At 37.0% G+C, this 18088-nt stretch overlaps 2 protein-coding genes and 1 long non-coding RNA gene across 3 annotated transcripts; 1 reads left to right on the top strand and 2 right to left on the bottom strand.

The window, feature by feature from the left end:
• Positions 1–56: 56 nt before the first annotated feature.
• Positions 57–13867, top strand: LOC141898706 (huntingtin-interacting protein 1-like). Its single transcript, XM_074784758.1, is given in 31 exon segments — positions 57–248; positions 2219–2282; positions 2424–2566; positions 3532–3588; positions 3695–3775; positions 3860–3936; positions 4014–4105; positions 4235–4375; positions 4863–4920; positions 5003–5078; positions 5174–5305; positions 5684–5775; positions 5864–5936; positions 6027–6119; positions 6213–6291; positions 6505–6593; positions 6681–6749; positions 6901–7038; positions 7451–7702; positions 7778–7895; positions 7976–8065; positions 8147–8233; positions 8878–8985; positions 9393–9643; positions 9769–9858; positions 10008–10070; positions 10145–10245; positions 10504–10733; positions 10820–10881; positions 11298–11408; positions 12244–13867. Coding segments are annotated over 31 exon segments (3210 nt in total). The 5' UTR covers positions 57–170; the 3' UTR covers positions 12259–13867.
• A 480-nt stretch (positions 13868–14347) lies between these two features.
• LOC141900222 (uncharacterized) lies at positions 14348–16933 on the bottom strand. The gene is made up of 2 exons (XM_074787013.1): positions 16668–16933; positions 14348–16066 (listed from the first exon to the last, which is right to left on the bottom strand). Exon 2 carries the CDS (start codon positions 16053–16055, stop codon positions 14841–14843), a length of 1215 nt encoding a protein of 404 aa, XP_074643114.1. The 5' UTR covers positions 16056–16066; positions 16668–16933; the 3' UTR covers positions 14348–14840.
• Positions 16934–17055: 122 nt separating this feature from the next.
• LOC141900737 (uncharacterized) lies at positions 17056–18023 on the bottom strand. The gene is made up of 3 exons (XR_012618756.1): positions 17850–18023; positions 17621–17763; positions 17056–17128 (listed from the first exon to the last, which is right to left on the bottom strand). It is a non-coding gene; the product is annotated as an uncharacterized LOC141900737 (long non-coding RNA).
• Between the last annotated feature and the right edge of the window lie 65 nt (positions 18024–18088).

Consider the following 18088-nt stretch of genomic DNA (forward strand, 5'->3'; position numbering starts at 1 on the left):
TGAGCAAGTAGTGTCAGCGTTTAAGGATAGATGGCGCCACTATATGGAGAGGTGGATATCGCCATTGTTGATGTATTACAGCAGGATACTACTACACCTGAAGTGAAATCGGGCTGTATTCAAACTGGCTCAGATTGAACCCGATGTTTTAAAGCGGATAGGATTCAGAAATGGCGCTGCCTAGAGTCATTTCACAACGTGGCAAAAGCCAAATCGAGATAGATCGTGAAAATTTTGAAAAAGCTCAGGTGAGAATTTTTTTACTGTCTTCACACTGGACTTGTCTTTTACGGTTCATTGCTTCTAGGAAAAATCGTGATAGATACTTGCTTAAAATCATACCCTAAATTTAACTAACATACCTATTGCTGGTAGTGTGTGCTAGATTTAAATGAGTGTCTCTAAAGATGTTCTGAGGTCATGTTTTAGTGAAGGAGGCTGTTGTAAATGTTAAAAGAGAGTGTCAGTTTGGAACTGTCAAATCTGCATCTCCCACCCGTCCAACCCCCCTCGTCTCTAACCTGATAACATATGTTATCACAATGTAATATTTGTGTATTAAATATAGACGTCATTTTTCTGTTGATTCATGTTGAAATTGATTGTGGGTTTAGTAGATCAGATTATTCGATCATTTGCAGGTGGTTTCCCCAGTGGGTAGGCTAGTAGATACTCGCAGTACTGTGGTTGTCTGTACAGCCTGTCTGGTATCAGCAATATCATCACCACATTATCAACCACTTCACGATTATTTATTAGATACATCAAGATAATTCAATCAAAATCTTTTTATAATTTGATAATCATTGAATAATCGAGATCACGCTATAGGTCTTAAGAATTCATGAATAAAAACAGTCCCACCGCTCACTAAAAATCTGCAGAGCCAGTTGCACAGTCATACTGGGCGGATCTAGAAAAAATAGAAGTCGGGTCCAGAATAGAAAAGGCATGAAGAGGGCAACCTCAATGGGAAGGCAGGGGTCCTGACCCCCGAGATCCGCTTCTTTCATTGCTTAGATTTACAACCAGTCTAAGACTGACTTACTTCGATGACCAATCTAACAAATTCGGACCAGTCTTAAGATTTAAGACCGATTTAGGACTTAAGTCAAGGCTGTGCCTGATCTCCGTCCGGCTAGTTAAGTTAGTATCGTAAGTGGTAAGCTTTTATAATTGGGTGGGCTTTGTGAAAATATCGAATGGTGAAACTAATCACAGACAGGTTACTGACTAGGATCAACATTATTCAGATATCACCCTTTGAACTTTAAAACATTGATGTAGAATATGTACGATATTTTGTAGTAGTTGTAGTGATCTTGGTCTCAATGACTGATCTATATTATTATCTGGGCTATTGCTGTTTATTCACCCCTGTTATATGTAGTAAGCCATGGTACGAACTAGGTAGTGCAGTAGAATAGACGATCTATTCTAGCAAGATCGGATCATAAATTTACCAGACTTAAAATCAATAAGTCTTTTTTACTGTTGTTTTTGTGCGCACAGATGTTTCTCTGGTGATTCTAGGTGCTCCCTGTTATTTCTTAAAGACCGATAAGGCTTAATGCCGTAGTCTGAATTACCTTCACCCCCAGTGGAAGCATTTCAAGGCAAATATTGTCTTAGCCTAGCTATGATAAAACATTCCTAGCAGGCAACAGTTCAGACCATATTACAGGCCCCTACCACTGTTTTTGCCAAAAACATTTTCACAACCAGGCTAAAGAAAGTGACACAAACAGAGATAAATTATTGCGGATCATTTTGATTGAGAATCACTCTATATAGGCCTTCTGGGAAAATGATCTAATCTTATACAGAGGAACCCCCCCCCCCCAACCCAATATGAACCCTTAACTACAGGCTTTGCACCTATAAAGTGGTTGCTGTTCATGTAACTCAATGTATATACATTTAGGCCTAGGAAGTTGCAGGCCCCCTTTTTCTGAATTTCTAGATCCTGATGTAGGTTATGTTAAACGTTTTTCAGTGAGTGTTCTGTTTAGTTTGACTAAGGTTTATTTCCAATGTTAACCCCCATATAGTCACATCTTTAAACTGAAGACTGCGAATCTGGTGCCAGGTCATTTCGTCTTTGCGTGAAATAATATTCATGAATTCTGCGTAAAACCTTTCATACCGTATTTTGCTGTGTCAATATTTTCTCTGTGCGTGAATATATTAATTTCGTATTCTGATTTATATTTTTCAGACTATAAGCATTACGAAAGCTATCAGTTCAACTGAGGCGCCATGCAAGGAGAAGCATGTCAGAAGTATCCTTTTTCATACCCTAAAACCAGTCATTAGACGATTCATCAAATATTCATCAAATCAGAATCCGTCTCGCCTTAATGAAAAATTGATTGCTTTTTTATTAAGAGGAAACTTTTCCTTAATCGAATTGAAAACTGCAGGCACAATTATAGGAACGTTCACCGATAGCGGGGCTGGAATTTACTGGAGTGTCGTCAATAAATTACCTCTTCAAGGAAATCCGATCGTTTGCTGGAAATTCTGCAACGTTTTACATAAAGTTTTACGAGATGGGCATAAAAATGTGAGTCTGATGATTTTAGCAGCTAGTCAGCCATGTCTTGGAGGTCGGGGGATGATGGCGCTGGAATTCATATAAATTCTGTTCGTTTTTCATAACGGTTTTGCAACGCTAACATTTTTTTCCCATACAGTTTTTATGTCGATATTTTTTTCGTATAAGTACCGGTTGTTGTATTTCCTTGTTATGAATTTTTTAGTCAATTGATGGCAGCGTATAAAGCCCATGTAGGCGACCAGCCTGACAAGTGTTCAGTCACCCGCATACCTAGGGTTTATTGAATTGTTTGTAGTTCGTTATTTTAACCGAATAAAAGTGCATAAAATTGAATGAACAATGAACATGTATTGATATTTGATATGTACATTCAGTCAGTCAGTACGAGAGAATGCACTGGTTGTCAATAATGCAGTAATTTCTCTATGTTTGTACAGTAACATTTAATGCAGTTTTTCTGTCCTCTTTTATCAGTATTTATTGCTAAATATTAACTATGATTTATATAATTATGTGTGTAACTATGTGTATACGGGTATGCAGAGTGATTGAGAGTTTGTAGGGCTACCGTATAAAAATGAGCCAATGATTTTCTATCGTTTTTAATGTCAAGTATATTTATTATCAAACCTTACAACAAACTTCAGGGAACCAGGAAATATGTTTGTTATAACCAATAGTTCTATTAGCAGCAGAACCTCATTACAATGAACTTTAGGAAACCAGAAAATCTTGTCATTAAAACTGATAGTTCTATATGCAGCGAAACCTGGTTGTTACAAAATTCAAGGACCAGGAAATATTTTTGAAAATTGTTTCAAAGTTGGGACAAAAGTATGTAATAACCCATAAATTCATTGTTATGTGGACCATTGACTCCCTATGTTATCACTCGTTTCTAACATGCGTTACATAGATAACTAATTCGACACTTAAAATGTTTGAATTTAGTCCATCTTTTTCATTTGCAGTGCATCTTAGATTCTTTAAAGTATTCGACCCATTTGAAAGATCTGGGTAAATTATGGGTAGGTGAACTCTACAACATTTCTTGGGATATACTCGAAATAATGAAACGTATCAGGAATCGCTCTTATAGAGTAGAATGTATTTCATGTCGATTTTCATTTTCAGGGACATCTTAAAGATGGATATGGACGGTTAATTGCTCTTTATACAAAACTGCTGGTTCAGAAACTTACATTCCATAAAAAAGTGTGTAATTCTGTTTTAGATGATTTTGTGAATGTACGGATTTAACAACGATTTTCTCTATTCAAATTATCCGTCTAATTTCAGTACCCCGGGATTCCTGGAAATTTACAGAGAACTGATGAAGAATTAGAACAAATCACAGGAAGAGATGTGAATAGTTAGTAAGTACGCGCTGCATCCCGTTCCGCGATATGACCAATTTTACGATACTGTAGAATTCTTTTGTTTCCTCCGGGAGTTTCTAATGTAAACTGTTTCATTTTTCTAGTTTTGAATTTACGGTGGATTTGTTAGATTATATGGATGAGATTTTGGCTCTGCAGGCTGGAGGTAAAACTATAGATCGCCTCTCTCTCTAAATGAATACAGATTATTCTCTGTATTCTCTGTATTCTGATTTCTGTATTTTTGCTATGGTCAATCCTTCAAACTGTTTACACCATGTTGTCGCGATTTCAGTGTTCGGATCGTTGGATATGTCTCGGTCTAATTCGATGACTACGACCGGTCAATGTCGTCTGGCTCCTCTCATACAGTGTATTCAAGACTCCGCACCGCTTTACGATTATATCGTTAAATTACTCTTCAAATTACATTCAAGTAAGTTGCACATATCTTTCAACCTCAAAAACTAGAATCCATTTAAGATCAAATTCGATGACTATTTGACATGACTATGTGATGATTGCAGTGTTACCCGTTGAGTCACCTGGTAAGATATATATAACACTGATCTCTGAAACCGGTTGTGCGGTTCTGGGCGCAAAGTTTGACTCTTGAATATTTAAAAACGAACTGATTTTAACTGGAACTCGCAACTGGTTGAACCTGGTCCTGGTTTCTATCATTCGTCGATACTTCAGTAATTCATCAAAAGCCTCCATTCGGTTGTTTAGTTTGAGATATAGTTTAAATAACATCTGTTGGATAAAGGGTTCATTCATGTTCGAAACATGTTTAAATAGTTTGTTGTTTTTGGTATTACCGGATTTGTCCCATAGTTGGTAGATGAAGGGAGAGTAGTTAGTGAAGAAGACACGTGATGAAGCAATTCACTTATGGGTCTTTTTGTTTTTTCCGTTATTAGGTCTTCCTGCTGATACCCTGGCTGGACACAGGGCGCGATTCCTACAACAATACAAAAGGTAACTTGTAACTTCATCGTTTTAAAAGATCGAAATATTGCAGATTTCCAGGCAAACAGTAAAATATTTTTCTCTATTGCAGCCTGAAACAATTTTACCATAGTTCTCATAATTTACAATACTTTAAACATCTCATTCAAATTCCATCATTACCCGAGGTAAGATTTATCTGTATATATATATCAAATAACCCTGTAATATGCTGCAGTGTATTTACTGTAAACTATTGATTTGTTTAATTAATTGACTTCAGAATCCGCCAAACTTTCTGGTAGCGTCAGACATAGAGAGCCATGCCCGTCCTGTAGTAGTAATACCCGCTCAACCAGATACTCCTGAAATGGAAACTCGCACGATAGTTGAAGATTTGGTCGATACGGCTGCTGTAAGTTCATCGACTGCTCTTTTCATACAGTCCATTGATAGCGAAGTAGAAAACTGAATTCAAGCCACGTCTGCTATGCATTAAAAATAGGATCATAATTCTTCATATTCGGAAATCGTAGGCCAGTTGTACAGTCATGGCTGAGATTTTATACGTGTCTAAGACCATCTTAGTTCTATAGCCAATCTATCAGATAAAGACTAGTCTTAAGATTTGAGACCTTGTTTGGGTTTTAGACACCACTGTGCAACTTGGCCCAGCTTTCGTGATTCATACCGGTAGTCAGGCTAATTGTTGAACCTCACTGATACGGTGACTCCGACCTGGTTTACACGTGAATGAACCTAACCTGTAGTTATTGTGTGGTAACTATTTCAGCCTCCCCCGGTACCAGACAGATTTGACAGCGTTTTTGGAAATGAAATGGCTCCATTTAGTTTCAATGGTAATAAATCTGAAATCGATGAAAGGTACGAACGAGGATCATCGATTCATTCTTACAGACTATGATCTCTATTATTGATAATGATTCTGTGATCTGAAATTCTATTCATTTAGGGATAAATTGATCGAACAACTGCGCAATGAAATTGAACAGATGAAAAAGGAAATCGACAGAATGAAAGCTGAGGTAAAATGAACCGCGATATTTGACGAGCTGTGTGATAAATGAGGTTTCTCTTTTCGCGGTAGATGAGATTTCCGTGTCTGTTTATTGCAGCATGTGATAGTTGTACAAGCGCTTCACCAGCAATCAACCAAATTAGAAAAAGAGTTAGAGACAACGAGAAAAGAATTGAATCGATTAACCGAGGTTTGTAATAGCGTTTGACCTGGGCTGGTTTTCTGAATCACTTTTAATCCTACTGAGTTCATTGCCCATTCATTGAATGAGTGATTATTTCAGGAAAATCAGAGATTAAAAGAAGAAGCTGAAAAAAGTGCCAAAAATGAAGATGCAGTTCAAAAACTGGATGAAACGGAGAGTAAGTTTACGGAATACTGCGTAGATGAAAAACCTTTATCCAGTTTTCAGTTTTACAGGAACTCAGAACTATTGAACTGGGTCTAACTCAGAACTATTGAACTGGGTCTAAATCAGAACTATTGAACTCGGTCTAACTCAAAACTTAAGAATTGGGTTGTTTTTTTTCAACGGTTTTTGTTGACTTTCATAGTTGATCGTGTCTGATTCTTAGGATTAGCAAAAGCAAATGAGGAAAAGTTTAAAAAGATGAAGGATATTTACGGACAGTTACGCGAAGAACACGTGAAATTATTACGAGGGGTATGAACCAGTATATCACCGGTCATATATACAAGTCACACTCATTTCAAAGGGTTTGATGTTTAATTTTGATGTTTGCTTAATTAGAGTGGTGAATATAAAAAACAAATGGCAACAATTCACAAGGAACTGCAAGAAAAGGAACAAGAGAAAAAGGTTTGTGCTTCGATTAAAAAAAGGAATTGAGGTTCAATCAGGACCCTGTACCCCCAGCTCTCCCTCGAGTCATCATCCAATGCATCCAGTGAAGATTTAATGAATCTATTTCATTCCCTGTGTAATGATCGATGTATTTGTGATGTATTAGGAAATTGTTGGACAACTTCAACTCGCTCAAAATGAGAAGAAAATGATCGAAGAAATGATGCAGAAATCATCAGACGACACAACGAATCAATTAGCGGAGCAGACATCAGCGGTGATGGTTCTTCAACAGGAAAAGAAGGTAAAGTCATGTTTACTGATGGCCTTTCGATTATGTTAGTGTTGATGAAATTTGAAATGTTGGGTCGAGAAGATACAATATCCGTGTATCAGGCATAATCAGTACACCTGATGATGGCGAAAAGCTAGTCTAGTACCTAGCCGTTGTTCCTGAAAAAACAAAGTTTATTTTAGTACAAAGGTTTGATTTGACACTAAAATCAGTAGTTGCATTGCAATTAACAGGAGTTAACCTCTATATGATACTTAAGCGTCAGACGTTGTACGGAACCGTAACAACGACTGGTATTCAGACTAGCTAATAGCCTATGGCTGAGATGTTGCTCAATTAATGATGTATCACTTCTACTTAAGAACTTTAGATCTCAGGCTGAATTATTGTGGAATTTCTCTTGTGTTTTTCTTGTCATCAGGATTTAGAAAGTAAACTCGAAACGATCGAAGCAAATCGCACGAGTTTAGAAACTTTGCTTCATGAGTCAGACGAAAAACTGAAAGAGATCGAAAACGCTAAAATGAGTCTCGAATCGAGTTTACGCGAAACGGAAGAAAAACTTCATGATCTCGAAGTAGCTAAAGATACCGCAGATAATAACCTGGAACAGACTATAACTCAACTGAAAGATACCCAAGAACTGAAAACATCTTTAGAAAAAAGAGTTGAGGTGAATTTCTAAAAAATCGATTTGGAAAACACTATTTGATGTCAGCTTTATCTAGATTCATTTCTTTTAAAACAGGAATTACAAAATAGTTTAAAAGAGTTGGAGTCGAAGATGGCCTCGTCAGCTGAATCTTGGAAAATAAGTGAAGATGACTTGAAACGTCAGTTAAAAGAAGCTTTTGAGAAACTGCTGTGTAAGTATTTGAACGGTAGTTTCCGGTTTTTCCGGCGCCTTCGAAGTTTTTGATCGATTCAATTCTTTTGTTTTAAACAGTGGAAGCGGTTGAAGAGGCAGAACTGATTCTGATGGATTGTTTAGAACAGATGGATAATCCTAGTCTCATAGCTGTTAAAAGTTCACCAGGTAAATAGAAGAAATCTACATCGATTCTGTACAAGTTTTCCCTTTATTCTGAGTGTAATTAATGTTGACGTTTATTTGTAGATTATTTAATCAGTCGATTGGAACCGACAGTTCATTTAGCTCATAAACTCAGAGACGTCTGCAACAAATATAAACAAGATCCTGAAGGTAAAAAGTGAAAATTATGTCTATTGTAGGAATGTATTTTCATTTTACTCGTGCAGTTTATATCAATCAAACAGTTCTATAACTTTCTTTATAACATTTCAGCGTTTGAGTGTAAGTTATTACATATTCCTAGTAACTGTTTGATTTTCCTTTATTCCTATTAGATATTAAAACCTTTATTACTTGGATATGATTTCAATCGTAGCTATATAAGCTTGGTCTGACTGAGATCTTGGTCACAATGATTAACTGACGAGGATCACATGGTCTAGCCGAATGCTCACCTGACCTGAGTGAGCGGTTGCGTCATTAGCTAGCAAACAGCTACTGTAACCCTAGGGTTATAACAGATGTAGCTAACCCTTGATTCTGAGGAGCAGCTAGCCCTAATTGCCTTTCTGATTGACACCTCAAAGACCAGGGAGGTAGTTAGCCTGTCTCAATAGCCTCCTACACATCTCAATTGTGATTTTGTACCCAATGCACAACAAATTGAACCTGAATGAATCTAATAGAATCCGTAGTATTCTTTTATTTTCCACACTGATCATCATTGATTATATCTGATTGAAGTATCATAATTTACAGAGTAATTGATCAACGTAGTAGACTAAATTTATAATCGATTGAATATAATTTTTCAGCTCTTGAAGAGTTTATGAAAGTGATTACTACATTTGGCTTTCGACTCGGAGAAAGTATTATACAAGGGAAAGCAACATCTCACCAGGCACCGATAGAACAGGGAGATGGTAGGTTCATAAATCTATGCTTCAGGGAGTGAATGCAGTTTAGGTGTTTGTTTCTGGCTTAGATGAATAAATAGATACTTGCATGGTTCCCACAATACTGGGAATTTTGGAATTATATTCCATGGTTTGGGAATCGGGAAATATTTGGTCAATTAGTCTTACACTTGATGTAGCATAGTTCTGGGATGTCAATTGCCCAACGCAACTTTCTTCTGTAGTTGTTCTTGAAAATCATCACATATTAACACTTATAATGTGTCTACAGTGCAGTATATAAATCAGTGAGTGATGGCTAAAGATACACCGCACTGTGGTGTAGACACACTTACGTGATATGCCCATTAGTTTCACTTATTATTCAGTTAGCACTGAAAGGGGTCATATGTATTGATGTTTAACTGTTACAGACCTAGCTGCAACTTGTAGGCGATGCGGAGAAGAAGGTTTAGACGTATTGAATCTGATTAAACAGCGCGATTTAGACGACGCTGTTGAGAATATCGACGCATTGTTGATGTCAGTGAATAACGTATTAGGTCAAGCTGAAGCTTTACGTCCGAAAGTGAACGACGTAAAAGTCGAAGAGATCGGCGATTTGGTCGATCAGGAATTAGCAGCTACGACTGAAGCTATTGAACTCGCTGCTGCAAGGTTTGAGGTAACGATTTCACGGTTGTTGAAATGATCCGGTAGCCTGTGTCTAATTGTGGAACTGGATTCGTGTACCGGTAATTGATGAACTAGTATTCAATAGTATTACAGAGATGTTTAATCTATTTGTAGGATTTATTAGCTAAATCTCGTGCTGATCAGACCGGTATACAGTTAGAGGTTAACGAACGAATTATTGATTCTTGTACATCGTTAATGACAGTAAGTGTTGACACACTCATAGAACATACTATCAAAATAGTGAGGGATGGATCTTCAACTTAAGATGATAAATTATTCGATGATGTGACTGACTATTTCTAAGAGGAATTGGATGTTATTTTGACTGTTTGAATGAATCTATATTTCAGTCAATACGAATACTCATCGAAAAATCGAAGGCTTTACAAAGAGAAATTGTAGCACAAGGACGAGTAAGAATCTTATATTGGATCCTGACTTATTGTCTTCAGAACTTGTCTTATGATGTGTGTGTGTTGAATTGTAGGGTGGTAGTACAGCAGGAGAATTCTATAAACATCATCACCGCTGGACTGAAGGTTTATTATCAGCAGCTAAAGCAGTAGGATGGGCGGCGTCTACCCTTGTGTAAGTACAGGTACAGGACCTGTGGGTCCATGGTTCTGGGCTAGCTGCAGTTCCGCAGTTCACTGAGTTAAAATTATCAATCGTTTTCTATCAGTTGGCTGTAGAGTTTTATTTCAACCATGAACCTTTGAAATGGGTTCAGTTTATGACTGTGATCAAAACTTTCATTAGCTTGAATATAAAAACTAAATTGGATTAAGATTTGAATTTTTTGTGAAACGGAGCCTGATGGTAATTATTGATTGTTTTTATCGACAGAGATGCAGCCGATAAACTGGTGTCAGGCGAGGGTAAGTTTGAAGAAGTGATCGTCTGCTCACAGGAGATAGCCGCGAGCACCGCTCAGTTAGTCGTCGCGTCGCGGGTGAAAGCCGATCCGAACAGTAAATGTCTGTCGGATTTAAAAGAGGCATCGAAGAAGGTCACTCAGTGCACTGGTAACGTTGTCGCCTCGACTAAATCCGGAGCTGAACTTATTGACGAAAAAGGTACAAATTCTCCCAAAAACTTTTATTCACCTCATTCAATTTCTTTTGATCAATTTGCTCATTTTCGCTTATGTTTCTTGTTTTAGATAACATGGACTTTTCTAATCTCACTCTTACTCAAGCCAAACGACTGGAAATGAATTCACAGGTAAAAAACTAAATGCAGTGATCCCCTGATCAGAACCTCACCAGTAGTCAGTGCCCGGACTGTGGATTGGTCAGTTATTAGACTGTCGTTTAATTAGTAACTGCACTGCTGTCTATGAATAACCGGACTGTGTTTAAGTCATTAACTGGATTGCGGTTGCAGTTTGGTCAGTTACTGGACTGCGATTTGATCAGTAACTAGATTGCAGTGTAGTAACCAAACTTGTCATATTGCAGTTTAGTCAGTAACTGGACTGCAGTTCAGTCAGTAACAGAGTTACAACACCAATCAATCAGAACCTAGGCGCGTATAGAGCTACAATTTGTTTAATCAGTGTCCTACATAAGAGCACAAAATAGATTCCGCTTTAGATTGGCAGTATTCAACAATTGTTGCTATGGTTTCTTACATTTTAGGTGAAAGTTTTAGAATTGGAAAGTTCGTTGGAAAAAGAGCGACGGAATTTAGCCGAATTAAGAAAGAAACATTATCAGTTAGCGGGAGAAAGCGAAGGCTGGGAAGTGGAGGTAAGATATTGACAGGGAGAGAAGAGATGGGGTTTGATCAATTATATTCATCTACTTGAATTTGTCATCTATAACTATAGGATGTCGAAATGATAAATCAATACCTAAGTGAATTAGGTTACCCGCCCTGTCAAATAGATACCGAGGTAAAATCAAGCGCATGTTCACAAACAGTTTTCATCGATCTTATTAGTTGATTAACGAAATATTTAGTTTCAGATTTCTCATCGCATGTTTACCTTGTCAACAATGAACATTGATGAATATGAATTGCATGAATTAACAACATTTTCTTAGTTATACATGTATTTGAAATTGTGATCATTGCCTTGTGAGTCTGAGTTAAATGCTTTTGTGAACTTATCATATGTAAACAGTTGTTGATTAGTTACATGTAGTACCAGTGTGATCAAGCTAAAACTGAATTGGGATGATTTTAGAATAGAGAGTTAGACTAAATATTTTGAATTGATAACAACAGAAACCGGTCATGTAATAGTACAGAGATCCAGGTTCTGTAATACTAGAGAAATACAATGATGTTATTCTATTGAGTTATTAAAGAAGCAATTCTTGTACATGTATCAAGAGTTTTAGCACTTAGAATTATGCAATTTGCCCCTTATCTTACTGGTATGAAGTACACTAGTGTTGGAACGATTATTATATCAATGACTTATCCAAATGATGAATTATACTTAGTAAATTAAATTGGAAATAGAAATTTGGACTGAAGAGAATAGAGATGACTTCACAAATATGACGACTTCGTTAACTGAAGTGTAATGAGTTTTATTGGACCACACCCTCACTTGTCGTTGATCTTCTCTTTTAGGAAAATGGAGAGTGAAAGAGCAATAGCCGATTGTGTGTTTAATTGATCTGGTGCCAAGCGATTATGATAACATCTGTCTCTCAAAACTAATGAGATTGAGTATATATGAATATATATCCCTGGGTTAAGATATAAGATGTTATTTTGTATTTGAAATAAGAACTTGCAGTTTATAGTGAGATTAAAAACACAGGAATAATTATCATATATTAAATTATTTCCTATTATAGATTTGTTATTCAAAACATTGATAATAATGTGCAGTTTTTGGTTAAGATGAAATGGAACATGTTTTTCTTCAGTCAGGTTTTCAAAAGGCTAGAATTTTTCATTACATGGTCAATATTTTACGAGCCTACAGGATGTAACTGGCAGCGCATTGGTTGTGGTTTCGTCAACAATTGTGAAACCATTTTCCTAGTTCGTTTAACGAGTTGTTGTTCTAACTTTAGTTTAATATCATGAATTATGATCAATGGCGACTCCAGTTCTTCAGATGCAAGTTGATAAGAGCTTTAGCACGATTAGAAATTAATTCTTTCTTTCAATCATTGCAACTAATTTACTGACTTCACCCGTTGAACTGGGTGCACACAGCGGACATAGGAATTTAGTTTGAAGAAAATTATGAAATTACTGTTATGAATAGTGATTATGAATCTGCCTATTAATTGTGTTGATATGTTGGTTTATGTAGCGTAGAGATTTGTGGCATAATTACATTAATAAAATACCTGTGATACCTGCAAGCATGTATGTAGTAATATACTGATTGTGGGCTGCTTAATTTGAATTGAAGATAATTATTAATGAATTACTTATAATTTGAATATATTTGACCGGATTATTTTGCGGGTAGATTTTGTAATACGTACGGCGTTTAGAATTAAATGAGAGGCAGTTTGGTAATGATACGCAGTGGAACCTCGTTACAACGAACATCAGGAGACCAGAAAATCTATTCATCAATACCGATATTGCCAGTATGGAATTATCGAAATTGTCCTATTTGGGTTAGACTCCAGGTTTCCACTGTATAGTGTTATGATCCTTTCCCTGTGGGTTGCTTCCACAACACAAAACTAGATTAGAGTTTAGATGACTAGTTCAGATTAGGTACTCGTTATAATCAGATCGATTACTCCGAGCAGTTTTGCAGTTTTTTTCCCAACCGCACCAAGGATGGATCACTGCAAGGAGAGGGTATTGCTGAATAAGAGAGAATGAATCGGACAAAAAGTACTCGCATCGCTTTCAATGAGGGTTTTGATGAATTCATGTTGTAGCATGCTTTAAAACTGTGCAGCATAAAAAAAAAACACTTTATAAATCGGTCCCATTATAAAAAAAGTATCGCTTACGAAAGGTCGTGTTGTATGAAGCCTCGATGTTGTAACATATATCGTTAAAACCAGTGTTAAGTATAACCATGACACGCTGTAAAATTTGATTTTGAAATATTTGTAAGGAAGATCGGGTTCGGGTATTCAAGCATGATGTGCTCCGTAGACTGACCGGGCGTTTAACCCTGTAAACTGAACAACTATATCAGTAATATAGAATTGTGTTGTATAATATACTTAAATCATGTATATGATTTTAATAAATGGAAAATACTGTGCAATAAATGAATTACACAGATTGTTTTTTAATCATTAAGGTATCGTCGCGGATTCATCTCTGTACAGAGAATTTCATTTCTCAACGATGCAACAAGGATTCATCAGCCAACTGAATCACAGAGGTTAGAAGAGGCTTCCCTGCACTGCCCAATGTCCTCTTTCCTCCATCCATTCAGGATAAAGTGCACTCCACCTTATTAGGTAGCATTGCAACTGCAAATACTTCAGTTGTCCAGAGATACAAATTTAGAATTGAGGAAAGTCTAATCTCAATTACTAAATTTTACTGATTTGGGCAGTTTTTTCCCCGAGTTGCATGTACTGAGTGTTAGCCGGCAGTCTACTCACTGTACACTGTTTAGGCAAAGCCTTTTTTAAACTATTTGAACTGAAGATCCTATGCAGAAAATACTTAACACTAAAACAACCATTGGTGAAAAACTCTTATATTCTTCAATAATTTAACTTTTGAGCAGTAACAAAATTCAAATAACTGTTGAATAGACACAAATTCTAGAAAAAAGAACATTTATCTTTAAATATAAATATAACTTCATTGCAATCAATCGAACTTCAGAAAATGTTGGAATGGCAGGCACACTGTTCACAGTTGAAACAATTCAAAATACTGTCTAATTGACTCGCGAGTCCCTGTATGGAATATATGAGCTGTAAAAAATATTGCACTTTATTATAGATACTGTAAAAATATTTCATCAAACATTTGAAAATTCATCACAAATTAACAATAATAGAAAAATTCATTAACGATAATATATTATCAACAATCCTCAACATTGAACAAATGTTCCTTACTCAGAAACCATTGAAGTTTTTAGTGGATTTAATTAAAACAACACTACAGTTCTTGAGGAGTATATTCTGGATTCCACAGTTTCCAATGTTTTAATCCTGGAGTCGAGTTCAACTATAACCAAGGATTCTGGATCCTAACTAACTGTAACCCCTTCACATTTACAAACAATCCGCATAAGAATTTTTCGGATTATAAATCAGATTTATCCTTAATTTAAAATTCGGTTTAGATTTATTAGAATTATCCGAAACAGAAGCAGCAGCAACAGTAGTAGTAGTAGTAGGAATATTCGAGCTTGTAGCTGGTTGAATATTAGACAAGCGACAATGACCCTGATGAAACTTCAAATCATTTTTCATATGAAATGCCGTATTACAGTTCGAACAAAAATACGGGCAATTATCGTCATGAGCCGTCATCATGTGCTTCTTCAGAGATTTCATATGGTAATAGTCGTTCGAACAATACCTGCATTTGTACAATTTAAGAGGGTCATTACTGGAGCATAGATCACTGGTATCTGATGAGTCGCTAATACAGGTAATCACAGACGGGTCCGATGACGATGATGATGACGATGATAATGACGTTTCCGACCAAACTTGTAAAACCTCTTCGAAATTACGAGAACGCGCGTTTTTATTTCCGTTTCGATGAACGGATTTTATGTGATTTTCTAATTTTTCGCCGTCGCGAAAAGTTTCTTTACAAACATTACAACCGAAAAGATTCCCGCGATTGCCGTTAGAACTATATTCAGAATCTGTTGACTTTCGCTTTAAACCTATTTTCTGTTTGGCCCCCTCAACTGAACCTTTGTTTTTTTCCCCGGACATTTTTTCAAAACCTTGCGGAGAATTTTTGCCGAAATGTGATTTTTTATGTTTATCGAGAGCAGCAGTACTCGCGAAAACCTTTTCACAGAATTTACATTTTATATAAAAGTATCTTTTAGAATTAGTTTGATGATTTATCGTAAAGCCCTTGTTGTTGCTGCTGCTGCTGCTGCTGCTGCATTTAAAATGCAGGCCTAAATGTGAAATATAATAGCTTTTCATAACATACTGTTTATCGCAAACACTACATACATAAACATTACTCCGTACATGATCGATCTTATGAACTTCAAGGTCGTAAAGATTGCGACATTCGAATTGACATTGTTGACATGAATAAAGTCTCTCCGAGGTGTTGTCAAACTGATTGCATATCTCGGAGATTATCTTCTTGTTTTTACTGGTTTTCATTGAATTCAGATTCGATTGTTGTTTCCTCGCTGGAGAAGGAGAATGAAGCGTGTGACTTTCCTGCGCGACGTCGCATAGAATTTCATCTAGATGTTTCCTCCTGATCGGTGTCGAGGCAGGCATCATATTATTAACAGCTACAAATACAAATAAATCATGCACAATAGTGTGTATAGGAAGAAAGGGTTTCGAAAAAAGATGGCCTCGAAAAAATTTTGCAAGTGTTAGAGGACTTTTAAAAAGGGGAAGTAAGTCCAACTGAAGTAAGTCGAACTGAATACTATCACCTACTGGAAGCAGCACTATAATTCAAATATCTTTGATTAACCCTTTCAGTGCATCTACACCAGTGTGGTGTACTAATCGGTGATGGACTTTGCTAGTACACCGCATCGTGGTGAATTGATATAATAAGTAATTAGCTGCACCTGTCAAACATAGTCCAATAGCATAGTGGTTAGAGCACTTGACTGATGACTCTAGTGTGGAGTTCGAATCCAGGTTAGAAACATCAGTCAAGAATGATAAACCGCACTGTGGTGTAAATGCACTAAAGTGGTATGCCCGTTATTCAACACACTGGGGTGAAGCTTTTTAACCATTCAAATTATCTCCAGCAAGTTCGAGTATTACTAGTAAGTCAGCACTGAAAAGGTTTAATCTTAATATTCGCATTCTTCCATACGTACTACTTGAATGTGATTAGAGAGTAAATATATAGAGCTGTTTCATTCTCACCTGGAGTAGATTTCTCTTCGATAATCTCAACATCCGAGTCGTCATCCTCTACATTAACCACATCTATACTGCTAGCCGTAAAACTGCCGGGAATAGCTGTGCAATGCACAGCTCCAAAATTAACTAGATCTTTAACTGGAGGAACAGTCACAGCTCTAGGAGTATCTGGATCAACCACAGCCCCAGGAGTATCTGGACTATCCGGAGTGATATCGATCACATCTATTTGTTTTGCGTCTGCAGAATTTTCTGTTTGATGCGATAAACATCCAATAAAAAACTCATTCGATCGAGTTTGTGAAGATCCTAAAAACACAAAAAGTACCACAAATCTTCAAAAACTGAATCAAACAGGACGACACGAGAAGAGTGACAGGTCCCAAACTAACCAGAATCCTTTCCATAGATTGCATGATTATAATTGTGATCAATGAATAAATCATCCAAGGTAATCACCTCAACTGAAACAGAAAAAAAGAGATTTACAGAACTAGGCCATAGCAAACTGGGTCCATCGTGGGTTGCGGTTAGGTCTGTCTTAGGTCACAGTAAACTGGCCTGGTCTATCCCGTGCCTGCTGGTCTATGTCGGGCCACAGAAAACTGAGTCTTTGGGTTGCAAGAAACTGGGTTTATCTTGAGTTAAGTAAACTGGGTCTAGCGCCAGTTGCACGCAGTACTGCATTGCTGGTTGCAGTAATTTGAGTTTATCGTGGTTCACAGTAAACTGGCGTGATCTATCACAGGCCAGGGAGGTCTATCATCAGACCTTGCAGTGAGCTGGGTCTATCTGATGGGTGGCAGTAAATGCATCTCTCATGATTCAAGAAACTGGGGTCTAGCTGGTTGGTTGCAACAATCTGGGTTTATTCCTGGTCACAGCAAACTGGGTCTATATCGGGCCATTGTTATTGCGATGACTATTCATTAGGATTGACACCTTTAGGCATATACCTCTATTTATAGAGTTTGATGACATTTTTGTGAACACCAGCTCCCTGGGCCTGATCACTCCAGTCTCCAGTCCGCAACAACACTGTCACTGAACAGTTGTCCGTTCTACACAGGCACAGTAACGTGACTACTATTAACTGAAACTGAAAGTAGAAAAACTAAAATTGAATTTTGAGAGAAAATTTAACATTCTTCTGCCTTTTTTACATTAGAAGAGACCACAACTTACAAAATGTTTGACAATCTGGATCAGGGTATTTCGAGCGTCTGCGGATATGGGTAGTTTCTTTCTTTCTCGTCTTCTCTTTCAATGGTCGTCACCCGCTAAATAAACATCCCAATAACAAAACTGAGGAAGAGTGGGGCAGGTGGGTCCAGACAAATAACAGATGATTACCGATATGCGGTTGTCACCGATCTGCCGTTTTATTAACAAAATAATATTGATGGATTTATCTCGATTGTTCG

Source organism: Tubulanus polymorphus, chromosome 2 (genome assembly GCF_964204645.1).
Source record: "Tubulanus polymorphus chromosome 2, tnTubPoly1.2, whole genome shotgun sequence".
In the NCBI taxonomy this organism is placed as follows: Eukaryota; Metazoa; Nemertea; class Palaeonemertea; order Tubulaniformes; family Tubulanidae; genus Tubulanus; species Tubulanus polymorphus.

Excerpts from the sequence above, each read along its gene's own strand:
- LOC141900222 (XM_074787013.1), bottom strand. The coding sequence starts at position 16,055 with ATGATGCCTGCCTCGACACCGATCAGGAGGAAACATCTAGATGAAATT.